Source organism: Nyctibius grandis, chromosome 3 (genome assembly GCF_013368605.1).
Source record: "Nyctibius grandis isolate bNycGra1 chromosome 3, bNycGra1.pri, whole genome shotgun sequence".
NCBI classification, from domain to species: Eukaryota; Metazoa; Chordata; class Aves; order Nyctibiiformes; family Nyctibiidae; genus Nyctibius; species Nyctibius grandis.
In genome coordinates this window covers 10,804,188-10,822,446 of record NC_090660.1, presented here as the reverse complement: position 1 = coordinate 10,822,446, position 18,259 = coordinate 10,804,188, and the positions used below count along the sequence as shown (strand labels likewise).

The following is an 18,259-nucleotide window of genomic DNA, read 5'->3' as shown; positions in this document are numbered from 1 at the left end:
GTGGACTATCGTGGCCTAAATGAAGTTACACCACCTCTGAGTGCTGCCGTGCCAGACATGCTAGAACTTCAATACGAACTGGAGTCAAAGGCAGCCAAGTGGTACGCCACTATAGACATTGCTAATGCATTTTTCTCTATTCCCTTGGCACCAAAGTGCAGGCCACAGTTTGCTTTTACCTGGAGAGGTATCCAGTACACCTGGAATCGACTGCCCCAGGGGTGGAAACACAGTCCTACTATTTGCCACGGACTGATCCAGACTGCACTAGAAGAGGGTGGAGCTCCAGAACATTTGCAATATATTGATGACATCATTGTATGGGGTGATACAGCAGCAGAAGTTTTTGACAAAGGGGAGAAAATAATTCAAATTCTTCTGCAAGCTGGTTTTGCCATAAAAAGAGGCAAGGTCAAGGGGCCTGCCCGGGAGATCCAGTTTTTAGGGATTAAATGGCAAGATGGGCGTCGCCAGATCCCGATAGAGGTGATCAACAAAATAACAGCTATGTCCCCACCAACTAACAAAAAGGAAACACAAGCCTTCTTAGGCGTTGTGGGTTTCTGGAGAATGCATATTCCAGATTACAGCCAGATTGTACGCCCTCTTTATCAGGTGACCAGAAAGAAAAATGATTTTCAGTGGGGCCCTGAACAACAACAGGCTTTTGAACAGATTAAACAAGAAATTGTGCATGCAGTAGCCCTTGGACCAGTCCGTATGGGACAAGATGTTAAAAATGTGCTCTACACCTCAGCTGGGGACAATGGTCCTACCTGGAGCCTCTGGCAGAAAGTGCCAGGGGAGACTCGAGGTCGACCCCTAGGATTTTGGAGTCGAGGATACAAGGGCTCTGAGGCCAATTACACCCCAACTGAAAAAGAGATACTGGCAGCGTATGAAGGAGTTAGAGCTGCCTCAGAGGTAATCGGTACTGAAGCACAGCTTCTCCTGGCACCCCGATTACCAGTACTAGGCTGGATGTTCAAGGGTAAGGTTCCTACTACTCATCATGCAACTGATGCTACATGGAGTAAATGGATTGCATTAATTACACAGAGGGCTCGAATAGGAAACCCTAATCGCCCAGGAATCTTAGAAGTGATCATGGACTGGCCAGAAGGCAAAGACTTCGGAATGCCACCAGAAAAGGAGGTGACACGTGCTGAAGAAGCCCCACCATATAATGAACTACCAGAGGATGAGAAGCAGTATGCCCTGTTCACCGATGGATCCTGCCGTCTTGTAGGAAAGCATCGGAAGTGGAAAGCTGCTGTATGGAGTCCCATACGACGAGTCACAGAAGCCACAGAAGGACAAGGTGAATCAAGTCAATTTGCAGAGGTAAAAGCCATCCAGCTGGCTTTAGACATTGCTGAACGAGAAAAGTGGCCAAGGCTGTATCTTTATACTGACTCATGGATGGTGGCAAATGCCTTGTGGGGGTGGTTAAAGCAGTGGAAGCGAAGCAACTGGCAGCGTAAAGGTAAACCTATTTGGGCTGTTGAACTGTGGCAAGATATTGCTGCTCGGCTAGAGAAACTAGTCGTGAAGGTACGTCATGTAGATGCTCACGTACCTAAAAGTCGGGCAACTGAGGAACATCGAAACAACCAACAAGCAGATCAGGCTGCTAAAGTGTTCCAAATAGATTTGGACTGGGAACATAAAGGTGAACTATTTTTAGCTCGGTGGGCTCATGACACTTCAGGTCATCAAGGGAGAGATGCAACATACAGATGGGCTCGTGACCGAGGGGTGGACTTAACTATGGACTCTATTGCACAGGTTATCCATGATTGTGAAACATGCGCCGCAATTAAGCAAGCCAAACGGTTAAAACCTTTGTGGTATGGGGGGCGGTGGTTGAAATATAAATATGGGGAGGCCTGCCAAATTGACTACATCACACTCCCTCAGACCCGCCAGGGTAAACGTTATGTACTTACCATGGTGGAGGCGACCACCGGATGGCTGGAAACATACTCTGTGCCCCACACCACTGCCCGGAACACTATCCTGGGCCTTGAAAAGCAAATCTTGTGGCGACACGGCACACCAGAGAGAATTGAGTCGGATAACGGTACTCATTTCAAAAACAGTCTCATAGATAACTGGGCCAAAGAGCATGGCATCGAATGGGTATATCACATCCCCTATCATGCACCAGCCTCTGGGAAAGTTGAACGGTATAATGGGCTGTTAAAAACTACCCTAAAAGCAATGGGGGGTGGAACCTTTAAAAACTGGGATAAGCATTTGGCACAAGCTACCTGGCTAGTTAACACCAGAGGATCTATCAACCGAGCTGGCCCTGCTCAGTCAGACCTTTTACATACAGTAGAAGGGGATAAAGTCCCTGTGGTGCATGAAAGGAATCTGTTGGGAAAAACTGTCTGGGTTCTTCCTGCTACGGGCAAAGGTAAACCCATTCATGGGATTGCTTTTGCTCAAGGACCTGGATGTACTTGGTGGGTGATGCTGCAGGATGGTGGAGTCCGATGTGTCCCTGAAGGTGATCTGATCTTGGGTGAGAATACTTAATTCTGAACTGCATGATGTTAATTGCTGCATAATACTAACAGTGTTCATAAGTGTCTTTCAGGTTGAAGCAGTGGTGATGAGACCGGAGCTAGCTGCAAGTGGCGTCCAGTAACCTCCTCGAGACTGACATCTTTAACCTGCAACCCGTGGGCACGAACTGTGACAAAGCTCATATCATCTCTCCTACCCTGGGAGACTCCTAGCCAGATGGAAACCCACAATCCTGAACTAAATGAACTTGATGAACTTTTTTTTTTTTTGTATAGAGATGAATCATAAACTAATGTTATCTGTATATATTTTAAAATGAAAAGTTAGTGGTGATCTGAGTATGACGTGAATGGTATGGAATAAGGGGTGGAATGTCCTGGTTTGGCCTAAACCAGGCCGATTTTCCTTTCAGTGATTTTTACTTTCAGCTAAGTCTCCTCTAAGTAACTGCATTTTCTGAAACTAACTGCATGTTTTTGCAGACAGTGTCTGCTTCCAGGACTGATAACGCTCGAAGTTTGTAGTTATCACTGAGGCACCGGTAGGGATGTTGTGCAGAAAGGCTCTTGCTGTACTTATTCTTGAGAGAAACCAAGGTCACTGCTGAATTCCTCATTGCTTACGAGTGAAGAGCCGAAGGGGGGTCGCAGCTGCAGAGGGGAGCGGACAGGGCAGGTGACCCAAAATTGACCAACGAGGGTATTCCATCCCATACACGTCATTCTCGGTATAAAGGGGGGGGATCACGAGGGTCTCGCTCTCTTTCTGCTATGGCCGGTGTCCAGGGAGGACTCCGTCTGTTTTCCTGCTGCCCCCGATCCCGATCCGTGCGTTCCTGAATCCAGCTCTCGACCGTCGCTAGGCCCAGGCTGGGCCTTCCCGGAGCCTGCCCTGCAGTGCCGGTGGTGACGTGGCTGACTTCAGGGGAGCTCAATCTTGGTTTTGTATATATATTTGTATATATTTGATTATTTCTATTATTATTATTATACTTTTTTTTCATTATTATAGTTTATTAAAACTGTTTTAATTTTCCAACCCAGAAGTCTCTCTCCCTTTTCCCTTTCCCTTTCCCTCGGGGGGGAGGGGGGGAGGATAACAGAGGGCATCTGCCGCAGGTTTAATCGCCAGCCCAGCTTTAAACCGTGACAGTGGTACAGGTGAGTTTTCACCAGGGCTTTGCACAATGCTTGCCTTTCCTACAAAAACAGCTTGCCTGACACACAAGAAGGCATTTGCCTGTATCACACTTGTGGTTCATCGTCACCCTGGGATCTGCTCATGCCTCCAGGAACACTTGCCTACTCTCATGTTTCCAAACTGTAGCAGAAACCCAAGGCGCTCCACCTGACGTTGTGTTACCTACCTCTGTCCAGAGGGCTTCTAGGAAAAAGACAGTCTTCAAGGAGCAAGGATTTCAAATGACAGGGGATTTATGAGGTAAAACCTATGCTTTGAGTTACGCTTGAAACCAAACTGTCAGCCAGTGCATTTTAAGACTACGCTTACCTCTCTGCAGAGGGCTGCACGAGGCAAATGAATGCTGACATAGCACATCCTGAAACAATTCACTATAGCTGTCCTAATTGCATTCCCATACTGCAGGTGAACACAGTGCAGGAACGCAATCCCATAAATTGCATCCCACAGTTTAAAAAGGATGTGAAGGTCCTTGAATGTGCCAGAGGAGGGCAACAAAGCTGGTGAAGGGGCTGGAAGGCATGTCCTCTGAGGAGCAGCTAAGGACACTGGGTTTGTCTAGCTTGGAGAGAAGGAGGATGAGGGGTGACCTCATGGCTCTCTACAGCTTCCTGAGGAGGGGAAGTGGAGAGGGAGGTGCTGAGCTCTTCTCCCTGGGATCCAGTGCCAGGACACACGGGAATGGCTCAAAGTTGCATCCCAAAGGGGAGGTTTGGATTTGACGTGCCGAAACACTTCTTTACCGAGAGGGTGCTCAAGCCCTGGAACAGGCTTCCTAGAGAGGTGGTTGATGCCCCATGCCTGTCAGTGTTTAAGAGGCATTTGGACAATGACCTTAATGCCATGCTTTATCTTTTGGTCAGCCCTGAATTGGTCAGGCAGTTGGGCTAGATGATCGTTGTAGGTCCCTTCCAGCTGAACTGAACTATTCTATTCTATTCTATTCTATTCTATTCTATTCTATTCTATTCTATTCTATTCTATTCTACTCTTCCTACCTCCTCCTTTCCCTACCAGTACATACTGGGGAAATCTTTGATAACATTTCTTCCCAGCCCTGCACTAGCAGAAGGGATTGATTGGGTAATCATGTCCCAGCCTAGGCATTGGCTCTGTCACTTTGTGGGAAGGAGGCATGTACCTTTTGATGGAGGTGACAGCTGTGGATCGACTCGAGATCATTTGACCATCTGAACAAATTTGCAAAAAGCATGTATGAACTATGGTTTTTAAAAGTCTTCTCTGTTCATCCAGTTTAGCTGGGTTTCCACAGGATGGCAAAAACCCACATCTCTGACACTAGCGAGGCTCAGAGATCAAGCCCTCAGTCTGAAGCAGGAAGGGCTCCAGAACTAAATGGTTGCAAATCTTTTTGAGGTGAGCAAAACCTGCTCATTTCCCCATGGATTTTTTTTTCTCCTTGTACTCATTTTTAGAAATGTCTGAGCTGTTTCCCTTGGAAAAACATGCTAAAACAAAAGAGCCAGAGAACAAGAGTACTCCATCAGAGCGAAGGTCTGTCTGGCCTAATACTCTGTCTCCAAAGTGGCCAACCATCAATGTCTAAAGGAGAGCATACGAGCAGTGCAGGTCTACTTCTGCCAGGGTCCTGGGGGTGGGTGCTCCCAGGCCTCAATGGCTGGGACCAGTCTCTCCTGGGACACCCATCCACACCGTCTCCTGCCAAGGGCCCAGGGGACGTGGTGTCTCAGCTCAGCCCGGGGCCTTCAGTCCCTACCAGAGCTATGATGTAGGTGTGCCCGTCTCTGCCCCTCTCTGCTGGATGGGCCTGGGACCTGCACTGCAGAGAGCTGCTCTCCTGGGTGGACCCCTCAGACCTAGGTCATAGCTTGTCATGCAGAACTATATGCATAACACAGCATAACTATGCTATTCTACTCTATTCTGTTCTATTGCCTGTGCTCACCATGAGTCCAATAACGATGAGAGTGTTATTTGCCTGAAATGCCAGGGGGTTTTCAGCTCCAAAACCACTTTCAAGGACACATCTCAGAAAGGTTACAAGTGGAAAGACGATTTTATGTTATTTTAGGATATTTTATGTTATTTTAGGATATTTTTTTGGATCTGTTTCAGATCCAATGCTCATAAGCATTGACGCGACGTGCATGTGTAGCCAGGAGCAGGCTGATGTATTCTTCAGTTTAGCTTGAAAAACCATCCCTTGCTGTCTGGCAAAGGCAAGTCACAGAGCTGCAGAAAGTAGCAGCAGGAATACAGGCCAAGCAGTCCGTTTCCTGAAGCGTGAGAACTTGAAGAATGAGAATCAGGACCAACCACACACAAAAGAAGAACAAGAAGAAGACGACGAAGAAGACGACGAAGAAGACGACGAAGAAGACGACGAAGAAGACGACGACGAAGACGACGACGAAGACGACGACGAAGACGACGACGAAGACGACGACGAAGACGACGACGAAGACGACGACGAAGACGACGACGAAGACGACGACGACGAAGACGACGACGACGAAGACGACGACGACGAAGACGACGACGACGAAGACGACGACGACGAAGACGACGAAGACGACGACGACGAAGTGTGTGGTACCGTGGGGTATTTTCCAAAGTAGGACACGTATCGATGACAGGTATCCTTTTTGCCTTCCAAAACTTGCTGTGCTGTGCTTCTTGGCCAGCGATGCATGAAAAGCGCTCTCGTGCCTGACCCGCAGTTTGTATTGCACACAGGGAGAGCTGCAAAGTGGCAGCTCAGGATGGTGCAGCAAGCCTGGAGCCCTTCTGAGCACGGGCTGTTTTGCAGAAGCAAGAACCTCTAGGGAAACAGAGCCAAGGGAAGAGCAGAGCTCGCTCCCGCTGCAAACTTGCAATGGGAAAGAGAGCCTGAGAGAGCCAGAGCACTTACAAGCAGCACCTTGGAGGTGCAAGAGCAGCAGGCAAGAACCTGGCCAAAAGGGCCCAGAGGAGCCCTGACAAGGGGCTGTGCTCAGTGCTACAGAGGACAAGAAGCAGCCCCCGGGGGCCACCCTGGGACCCCCTGATGTGTCCTGTGCCACTTGGCTCCCAAGGACAAACCTCGTGCTGTTACTCTTCTCTCAGGCCATGGCAGAAACCAATCCTGCAGCCCAGAGACCACCCCTATTATCTGTCCCCTCTCTGCGCCAGACCTAATGGCCTTGAGGTCAGGCAGAGAGGAGGAGCAGGGACTTGGTCTGGCTGGACACAAACCCTTTTCCAGGGGTGCAAGGCAGGGAGATTTCAGCAGCCACAGGCTGGAGGAGAGCCAAAGCATAACCAGAGCTAACGGCTGGGATGGACAGTGCCAACAGACCACCACAGAAATAACACAGGCTTTGAAAAACAAGTGAGTGGAGGTTACACTGGTGTAGTGGAAAAGCTGGTCACTTTCAGATCTAGAACATTTGGATCCCTGCCCAAAGCACAGCCAGGCAAATGACAACTCTTTCACACTGCCCATTGCTGCTGTCACCCTCACATCCCCTTTTCCCACTGCAACCAAGCCATGCAGTTCCTCTGTTAAACACATCAATTGGCCGTGTTTATACAGGATACAAAATGCACTTCATCCATGGCGTAAAACTTTCACAGCTCAGTTGTGACTTTAACCTTTCTGAGAGAGAGGGGAGAGAGGGGAGGGAGGGGGGGGGAGGGGGGGGGAGGGGGGGGGAGGGGGGGGAGGGGAGAGAGGGGGGGGGGAGGGGAGAGAGGGGGGGGGGAGGGGAGAGAGGGGGGGGGGAGGGGAGAGAGGGGGGGGGAGGGGAGAGAGGGGGGGGGGGGAGGGGAGAGAGGGGGGGGGAGGGGGGGGGAGGGGAGAGAGGGGAGAGGGGAGAGGGAGAGGGGAGAGGGGAGAGGGGAGAGGGGAGAGGGGAGAGGGGAGAGGGGAGAGGGGAGAGGGGAGAGGGGAGAGGGGAGAGGGGAGAGGGGAGAGGGGAGAGGGGAGAGGGGAGAGAGAAGGGAGAGAGAAGGGAGAGAGAAGGGAGAGAGAAGGGAGAGAGAAGGGAGAGAGAAGGGAGAGAGAAGGGAGAGAGAAGGGAGAGAGAAGGGAGAGAGAAGGGAGAGAGAAGGGAGAGAGAAGGGAGAGAGAAGGGAGAGAGAAGGGAGAGAGAAGGGAGAGAGAAGGGAGAGAGAAGGGAGAGAGAAGGGAGAGAGAAGGGAGAGAGAAGGGAGAGAGAAGGGAGAGAGAAGGGAGAGAGAAGGGAGAGAGAAGGGAGAGAGAAGGGAGAGAGAAGGGAGAGAGAAGGGAGAGAGAAGGGAGAGAGAAGGGAGAGAGAAGGGAGAGAGAAGGGAGAGAGAAGGGAGAGAGAAGGGAGAGAGAAGGGAGAGAGAAGGGAGAGAGAAGGGAGAGAGAAGGGAGAGAGAAGGGAGAGAGAAGAGAGTTGGAAAGGACCTACAATGATCATCTAGCCCAACTGCCTGACCAATTCAGGGCTGACCAAAAGATAACGTGTGGCATTAAGGTCATTGTCTAAATGCCTCTAACACTGACAGGCATGGGGCATTAACCGTCTCTCTAGGAAGCTTATTCCAGGGTTTGAGCACCCACTCAGTAAAGAAATGCTTCCTAATGTCAAGTCCTAACCTCCCCTTTGGGATGCAGCTTTGAGCCACTCCCACATGTCCTGGCACTGGACCCCAGGGAGAAGAGCTCAGCACCTCCCTCTCTACTTGCCCTCCTCAGGAAGCCAGAGAGAGCAGTGAGGTCACCCCTCAGCCTCCTTTTCTCCAAGCTAGACAAATCCAGTGTCCTTAGCTGCTCCTCAGAGGACATGCCTTCCAGCCCTGTCACCAGCTTTGTTGCCCTCCTCTGGCACATTCAAGGACCTTCACATCCTTCTTACCTTGTGGGGCCCAGAACTGCACACAGAACTCAAGGTGAGGCTGTACCAACACTAAACACAGCAGGACAATCCCCTCTTTTGACTGGCTGGTTATGCTGTGTTTGATGCACCCCAGGACACAGTTTGCCCTCTTGGCTGCCAGGGCACACTGCTGACTCACTGCTGTCGACGAGCACCCCCAGATCCCTTTCTGCACGGCTGCTCTCCAGCCATTCCCCTCCCAATTTATACTTGTGCCTGGCGTTATCCATCCCAGGTGCAGAATCTGGCATTTGTTCTTGTTCAGTTTCATGCCATTGATGATTGTCCAATGCTCCAACCTATCAGATCCCTCTGCAAGGCCTCTTGTCCCTCAAAAGAGTCAACAGCAGCTCCCAGTTCAGTATAATCAGCAAAGCTGCCAATGGTGCATTCAGCTCCTGCCTCCAGATCATTGATAAAAATATTGAACAGATCTGGCCCTAGAATTGAGCCCTGAGGAACACAGCTGGTGACTGGACACCAGCCAGATGTATTCCCATTCACTGCAACCCTTTGTACCCCGCCATTCAGCCAGTTCTTCACCCAGTGCCCCGTGTACCTGCACACACAGTGCACTGTGTACCTGGCTCATTCCACAGCTGGACTTGTCAGAAGGATGCTGTGAGGGACAGTATCAAAATCCAGAAAACTTCATCCACTGCCTTCATCCACTAGGTGGGTGACCTTATCATAGAAGGATATTAAATTAAACAGGATTTTCCCTTTGTGAACCCATGTTGACTATGCTTGAATAATGCATTGTTCTTTAAATGGCTTTCAATAGCACCCAGGACAATCTTCTCCACAATTTTTCCAGCTGCTGAGGTTAGACTAACAGGTCTGTAGTTTCCCAGGTCATCTCTCATGCCCTTCTTGTAAATTGGAATGATTTTAGCTAGCTGTCTGTCAGCAGGGACCTCCCCAGACTCCCAAGACCTTTGGTAGGTGATTAAAAGGGATCCTGCTGTAACATCTGCTAGCTCCTTCAGAACTCTGGGATGAATCCCATCAGGCCCATCATCCCATCAGCCATTTGAAAACCCAAGTATGGTTTGGATTTCAGCTCTGTGGCTTGTCTCATATCTACAGCATGTTCCTACCTAGAAAAACTGCACAAAATAAACCCGCATGAAACATAAGTCCAGTTGCCCACATCACCTGTTTTGCACTTATACTGAGATGGGCTACTCATTTGTGGAGATCTGAATTTAGGATCTAGAGATGTTCATAAAACCTCTTATGTAATGATATTCCAAGACTTAGCAAGTGTTTGTAGCAGTACTGACATGGGCAGAGCAGGAGGCAAACCCTAAAATCCTTACTTAATATTTTCTTAGTTTTTATTGAAACAAAACTTCTGCTGAAGTCAACAGGCACTACCCAGGGAATGTGGGGGCTTATTCTCCACTTACTCATTTTTGGCTCCTATTTCACCATTTATTTATTGTTAATGAATTTTACTTCCCCCTTTTATTAGCCTGAAACAGCTGACAAGCCACCACCTGAGGCACTTATAAAAACAATGATACTGTTAGGCAGCAATTTGTGGTCTGTGACACAGGACCACTTAACTTTGCTCAAAACTGCCTGATATTGATTAAAAATAAAATAAAATAGAACAGTCGGGAAATAAAGAACATATAATGGCACAGTGCTTCCACCTAAGTGCGGCTTCCTTTCTGCTCAGTGGTAATTTGGTATACTAAGTGTTGTACACTCCAAGGTGGGGTGACAGAGAGCATGCTGCTTACAACATTAAGGAAGCAGTTTATAACTGGAAGGCAGATGACTACCTGTGCAGTATGACACGCAGCAAATTACAACTTGGTGAAATACTGGAGTACATGCAACAGATTCATAAACAGGAGCAAGTGGGTATTAAAGTCAGTGGCTCCATGAGATTTGGGATCAAATATGTATTTAACTTAAACAGCAGTGCCTTCTTATTAGCAGAGCATAGCAGGTTGTCAAACTGTCTCTTCAGAAATGCTAACCAGACATTTAATGTTAAGTTACTGCTAGAGAATGTTGGAACTGCATATGTTGATTCAAAATGCTCATCCTAGCAGGGAAAAGCACTTATGTCCCCAGCATACATTTTTTCCTGGAATGCATGTACACACATCAGTGGTTCCTGCCTTTCTGAATCTGCAGCTCCTTAACAAATTTTCAGGGAAGACATGGAGCTCTATACAGTAGACTTCAACCTGCTGACGACATGCTTGCTTCTTTTAGGTACCTTTTGCAGAACTCAGAGAGCACAAAAAAGCCACGAGAGAGGCACAGCTATCTGTATGTGAAGAGACCCTAGTATCACAGCTGAAGAGCAGGGCAAACTGTTTTCTCACATCCAGCTGAACTCCCACTGAAACCAATGCTTGCTTTACCGTTGATGCCAGTATGACAGCTGAATAGAGCCTAAAGGGCTTTTGAAAGCCCCACCTGTAAGGTAAAGACAGGATACTTCAACTAAAAAAAAATTTGAAAAGATGAATATAGAAAGACTTAGACTACAGAGATGAAACCCCCTTAAAACTAAGAATATAAAGCAAGTAAAGTAATTGGAACTTGTACAACGAAGCCACTACAGACAATACATTTTGTAGTGTATTTTGGCAAGTAGTCAGGAAACACAGTAATTGGTGGAAGTACTGTATTAATGAAAACATGGTCATCTTAATGATGAGCCCATGTACCAATGTATTTCTAATCTGATGCAGAACTGGCTTTCTTTAAAGAGATATAGCCCAGTAATTACCTTACTGCTAATCTAGCTTTGCTACCCCTGGCAGTAAAATAACAGCATCAGTAACAACTGAAAGTCAGGTAAACTACCATGCTTCCAGTGTGGTCAGTTATTAGGGGCTACAACAAACTACCCTGGCTGTGGGTCCAGCCTTACACACTCGGGGCAACATTCAGCTGTACCACACTCAGTGTGAGGATTTAAGTGAGTGTCACCCTGGCTCATTCCAGCAGTATCCAGGATGACTGAACTGTGGGTCAGTGCTGAGGGAAATCCTGGCCTCAGAAAAGTCCAAGGGAGTTTCACTACTGACTTTAATGGCATCAAGTTTTCACCTAACAGGATTATAAAGGCTACAGCTTCTCTGACAGAGATACAGAATGAGTGAACACAGTAGGGCAGTGCCTCTAAATTTCAGTCAGGCATTTGATACTGTGCCTCATAAAAGCCTGCTATAAATATCAACTCACACTGACTAAGACAGGAACACTGCTGCACTGATTGAAAGCTGCTGGCAAATGGCAATGGATCAAGCTGGGGAGAAGTGTCTGTGACAACAGTTCTCAAACTTTCTTCTTGTATCTTAGAGGAAGGCACAGTCTGTGCCTCCACACTATCAGGAACACTGCCAAAGGACACTTCCCACCCACCAAAGCAAGGGGTGCTTTACCATAAGATGGAGAGATGATGCCCTTTGCAAGTCTAAGCCATACCAGGTGTGTGTTTCCACTCAGCATTGTGACTGACCTGAGACAGCCTTGGCAGCATCACTGCCTCCTACCCTGGGATCCCAGCAGGCCCCTGCTCTGACACCCTAGCCGTGGTGGACATGCCATGACTGGATTAACTCTGCTGCTTGTTCCAGAGATAAACTGGGAGCAGCCTGCATGGCTTTCTCTGACTGAATTCTGCCTCCACTAAGACCCTGAGAAGTTCTGCTACTGACTCCAAGGGGAGCAACAGTTTCTGGCCCCTGCTGTTTCCCTCTGCTCCTGCTTTGCGATTCCACTTGCCTCCCTTTCTGGCCCACATCTTGTGGGTGCTACTACATCTGCAAGTGTGCTCCTGCCCCAGTCTTTTCCTTCCTGCCTCACACTGTGCTCCCCTCCATAGGGTTTCATCTGTATAATGAACAGAGAACATTATGAAAAGAAAAATTCAGAATAAAAACTTGGCAAAGCTTGCTGGCAAAGATATCTTAGCTTGCTAAACAGACTTCCAGTGAAATAGAAGAACTCTAACATCTACAATTACACTAATAAATAAGGACTACGCTTACTGTAATATAAAGGCTCTGACCCTCCATCATGAATGTCAACTGAAGTTTTGCTTTAGACGTCAGCGCGTAGGCACAACCCAAGCACATGATGCTGTGCCACAGCAAAACGCCCCACTGGACCATTACTCTTGATTCTGGGGGGCAGTGCTGCATCTGTGAGAAACTCAGGAGACTTGAATGCTTCTTCCTCCATCTGCAATCTAATGAGTGATTTAAGGCAAGTCATGTTGTACCTTTGTGTCCCTGTTTGTCTTCCCTATCCTTTGCGTTCCATGGAGAAATTGATCTTCTTTGTAAATTAATATGAAAGGCAGGAGTGAAAAGAGCCTGTGTCAGAGCCAGGCAGAAGAAAACAAGGTAATGTGATTATAAAAGCAAGTATTTAAAAAGGCAAAAGCATGCATTTGAAAGGTTGTTACACAAGAGACATCCTCCATCTGCACTGGAGTATCAGCCACAGAGAGTACTACGTTAAGCACAGTTGCTTTGCACATCACCTTTCAGCCTCAGAGCTGAACCCATTACACGGCCCCTGGGAACACACACTCCCTGAGCACCGGGGTTGGGTTACAGTTATGTACTGCACTGCAGCTGACTGTGGAATGAATGGTCATGCTGAGGAAAGCAAACAAGACAGCCTGCAAGGTCCTGGAGATCACTTTCAGCTATGAGAAAGCTGCTTTATTTTTATACTTTCTATTTAACTGCTAACCCTTTGGTTTGAAAGCCGCAGCAGCAGCAAGCATACTGCAAGCATATAAACAGAGATATCAAAGCAGACAGAACAGGTAGCAGCAGTACATGTCTTCCAGAGTATCACAAAAAGGAGCCTACACGAGCTCCTGTATTTCAGCCAGGAATAGCTTCAAAACGCCATTTTGGCATAGAGTGTAAAGTAAACTCATCTGGAGGTGGGGTAGAGGTGTGTGTCCCTAGTTGAATTAGAGACTTTCAGGGACTGCACAGACTCCAGAGGCTTTGGAAAACAGAAGGTTTTTGAACACCCCAAGTTTGTTAGCATGCTTTTAGGAATGGAAATTATCCCTGTGCAGGAGATGAAAAACATGAGCCATACTAAACCATGTTCAGAGAAAGGAGCTACTATCAGAGAAGGCAACTGAACAGGTCAGGGCTGTATATGTGCTCAAGCAGGTGGTGCTGTCAGGACAATGAGACTTGAAGTAACAACAACCTCAGTCACAGAAGCAGAGAAACTAAGCAGGTAGCTTAACACATGTGAGAGGTAGATGAGACTGGCTTAAGGACCTTGGACTAAAATCTGGGCTTGATACCTGACCCTGACATTGACCTCCTGTGCCTTCTGGGCAATTCATCTTGGTTGAGTTCCTGCCTCAGTCAGCTAAGTCAGCAGTCTGTGGGGAGGTGGAGGAAGGAATGACACACAACTCTCTTTCCACTGCTGATAGGGAAGATTTTTTTTTTTTAAACTATGTGGTTTAAGCTCCCTCCCACAACTCTTCAAGCCAAAGACACTGGAGTAATCACATCACTAGGGACAATACTTCAGATCCAAAGCAAGGAAACAGCTCTTTCCCTCACTGCAGTGAACATGGAGCAGGAAGCTCGAAAAGCCCACATCTATCATTTCACGCTTCCAAAAGCTCTCCCCAAAGTCCTGGGAAATATAGCCATACCAAAAAGGTTCCCATGTCTGCTGGTAGCTGTTGAGGGATGCCTATTCATTAGCCTATGGTAACCCAGAACCCCACAAACATTCCAGCCCACTTCCATTTTCCAGTGCCACCATCATTCAGGGGCAAGAACACCGCCTTCCTTCGACATGGGAGGAAGGAATGCAGTTTCCCCTGAGCTGCTTGAACATGCAGTTCTCTATTGAACCAAGTCAGAGTGTGCATTTATGACCGTTTTTACTCCACATTTATTTTACATGTGCAAAGCTTTGTGCCTGGCATGAAAGAGTGAGAAAGTGTTGCCTAAACACATGATTTTCTGCTGCACTGGCTTGAAGAAAGGCTGGTAGCCTCATTAAGAATCTGTTGCTTGTTTGAGAATTTCTGCTATTCTCATGGAAACAAATTCAGACCCATTTCTTCCAGGGCCCTGTGAAACAATCAGGAGAAGTAGGGCTCTGCTGCACGGAGTCCCGTGCCGATGCAAACACCCTACTCTTAGTGCAACAGGGCTGGAGGAAGCATGGCATTAGCACTCTGAGAAGGTATAGCAACACCACAGAAGGGGCACGAAAAGCCCTGCATTGACTATTTTGCTCCCTGATGACCCTGTTCACAATTGCACAACACCCCTACGATTCTTATCGTAGGCAAGGATTAGTCTATGTTCAGCTGTCTTCATAGTGATCTAATAGATGGAAACGACCATTGACCTCAACTGTCCAGAAACGCTGGCGCGTTCCCGCAGCAAACCTCAGCTTGGAATCACCAAAATAAACGTACACACTTTATGATTAGAGGTCGCATCTGGTGTGGGAAGGAGGATGTGAGTAGGAAAAAAACTGGATCCACCCAGCCTGCCATGCCAACATCGAACTGCTGTAACAGAGCATACAGGGAACATTCCCACAGAAATTATCAGCAATGGAAGACTGACAATGCCAACATGTTATTAAACAGTTATCATTCGGCTCTGCGTCAACATCTTGCTGAATTGAAAGGGTAGATGAATAGAGCTGCCCTCTACATTCTCAGAAGGGTATCTGTCCACAGGTATTTGTCTGGAAGACAAGGGGTTTGAGTCAGACTTTTCTTTCTTTCTTTCCTTCCTTCTTTTGTTTTTTTAAATGAGGACTCAGAAATTGATGGAACTACCACAGAGCTTCTGATGCCCACCAACCAAACTCTGGGCCCTGTTCCTGGACAGAATTCCCACACACCCCCTCTACCCTTTCTACACACTTACCATAATGGTGTGATGTGGGAACAGGGCACGGACAGACTTCACAAACTCCACAAAGTGCTCTGAATAGCCGTTTGCCACATCCAGGCAGATGTATCTGATAAGTGGAATGGCCTCTAGAATACTTGTTAACTTGTCCAAATCAGCTTTTCCACTACCTGAGCTTGCTGCTACATGCTAGAAAGACAGGGAGAACAAAAGGGAGTAGTAGTTTGTAAAAACTGGTTTAAACATACACTTTGTATGTCTTTTTCTGCATAGTCTTGGGAAGACTTGTGCTGGAAACTCATGAAAATCATACTATATAGTATGAAATAAATACCTTCCTGGGAATATCAATGTGTTACTTTTGTTTAAAGGCTCTAAAGTAAAGCAAAATTAGCATTTTATCAGCTCTTCATTCACAAATGGATTCTCATAGGCAAATACAATCACCTGAGATGGATGAAGGCTCAGTCGTACTCATATTAACACAAACACAGAAGAAGCCTTAACTTGGTATATTTCCAGGAAGGCAGAGTGGCAAAATTTGTGGCACTGTCAGAGAGTGGAATCTGGGTCTTTAAGTTCACCGAACACTCCCTTGATCTACAGAATCACAGAATGGTTGTGTTTGGAAGGGACCTCTGGAGATTGTGTAGTCCAACCCCCTTGCTCAAGCAAAGTCAGCTACTATTGAAAACAAGCAGATTGCTTCCTCCTTTGTATTCCTATGAGTTCTTTCCAATAGAAAAATACTTTCCACAGCTGCTGGCCCACAAAACCTCTGCAGAGATCCAAGGTCACAGAGCAAGTCAGTATTTAATCACTAGGAGATCCTACTCCAGTGATTAAGAACCACAAATGAGCTATGTGCCAAAGTGTTCAGACACAGGATATTCCTGGGACCACTTTCTACCATATACTGGCACATAAGCAACCCTGATGAACCTAAGTGATAGGCTGGCTTTCAGACAATCCTGTAATCAATAGTCTTTGTAACATACTTCTAAAATGTGCCACATATCAAGATACAATACAGCAGTGTGGTATTCTTTTCTATAGAGAAGTTTCAATACTGCACTGAGGTCCAAGGAGGAGGGGAGAGAGCCAGGCACGCTCTTATACTGTCTCTCCTGGTGTAGGAGCCTGCCAGCAGAACAAAGAAGAAATCTGGATATGAAAAAGTCAGAACTTAAGCCAATGTTTAAATTTACTAAATGGTATTTCTCTGTAATGGTTCAGGCCAGGACCCTGTGAACAAGTGGGGCAGCACAGCCAGTAGTAGCACAGTGTGAGCTCTAGGGCAAGGAGGTAAATGGAGGACACATATGCTCTGACAACTTCCAATGCTCATCCCTGCTTGTGCTCAGCACCTGGGCCCCTCCAGCCTGCAGGCTCCGGGTCCGCTTGCACACCTGATAGCAAAGACTCTGCCTAGCACAAAGGCATGCAGGGCCAGCTGGTGGTTGGGTTACTCAAGGCTACTCACATTTGTGGTTTTGCACTTCTCCCTCACCAGCACTACCACAGTTCCCAACAGCAACAGAAGCACAGCAGTTAGACCTGTTCCCAAGTATTTCCTTCTTCTTCATTAAGGATACTTCTCTGCTTCCATTCCAGGCATATATAAACTTTGCTTTTTTGCATCTTAATGTAAGCACTTTCATAACGGACTCGCATAGCTATTCTTTTTAAACCAGGACAAGCTACTTCCCTTGATGCATTTAAGAACAGCAAATATCTTCATTCCCCAAAACCTCACTTGACAACAGTATTCCCAAGAGACTCCAGTGTATGTGAGTTCACCACAAAGCAATAAACCATAATAATTTACAATACGAAAATGTACCTCAAGGCATTCTGGGTGATCGGCAGCAAATAGTTTCCATTCTTCCAGAGAATAATGCTTGTGAATTGCAGTGAACATTGCATGCTAGGAAAAATAAGAAAACTGATATTAACGTCCAAGTTAGTCATCTTTCCCTCAGCTGCAGAGTAACAAGATATCAGAAATTCCTATTTTAAGTATAGGCTCATCCTGCTTGAAAAAAACAGTAACAGTGAATAACAGACCAGGCAACTCCAAACGCTCTTCAAAGGTACCTTAGTATACTTAGCCGACCTTTCAGGATCAAGTTTCTGATGTGTTTTCATGAAGCTATGGTCAACATATTGAATGTGCTTAAGCACTGCATGAAATTAAGGTGAGCCTTGAAGCCAGAGGCTAATTAACTAATGACTCCTGACTGCTGCAGCTTTATCCAACAACCTACACTTTCAAAATCATTGTCAGTTAATGATTTTTTTCTGGAAGAGAGCACAACATAGACCTCAAAAACTTAAGCTCTAGAAGCTCCACCTGAAGCTGAGCTACACCCAAGATGAAAGCTTCTCAGTAAGCATCTCCACTGAAAGTATCTTATATCTGGAGCCCTGTCTCTGGTAACTGTATTGCTGTAAAAGCACAGCTGCTTTGCAGTGAAACCACACCTTGTTGTTACAGATTTTTTAACTCACACCCCCGTGTTCTCCAACAAACATAGCTAAAAATTAACAAAGGCTGCTCACTGTCACCCAGTAGCTTCCCAATTGTTGCAGAAATGAGAATCAAGACTTACTTTTGCCATAACCACGGCCATTTCAAATGTCCCCACAGTGTCCATGTTTGCCACTATAATGGGAATTCCTGTGTATGTCTGCTTGGAGTTGCGGAAGGTGAAGGTGCACGTGAGGTCGACCTGCAATGAATAAGCA

The 18,259-nt window shown here is 46.9% G+C and overlaps 1 protein-coding gene across 3 annotated transcripts in view; it reads right to left on the bottom strand.

The window, feature by feature from the left end:
• Positions 1–18,259, bottom strand: part of GMPR (guanosine monophosphate reductase) — a 55,221-nt gene that overhangs the window by 31,675 nt on the left and 5,287 nt on the right. For 2 of the 3 annotated variants that reach the window (XM_068395806.1, XM_068395807.1), the window contains exons 2-4: positions 18,124–18,243; positions 17,355–17,438; positions 15,527–15,700 (exon numbers count right to left, since the gene is read on the bottom strand). In XM_068395806.1, the coding sequence (XP_068251907.1) occupies positions 15,527–15,700; positions 17,355–17,438; positions 18,124–18,243 (378 nt within the window). The remainder of the gene's footprint in view (positions 1–15,526; positions 15,701–17,354; positions 17,439–18,123; positions 18,244–18,259) is intronic. The other variant, XM_068395808.1, reaches the window with a different exon arrangement.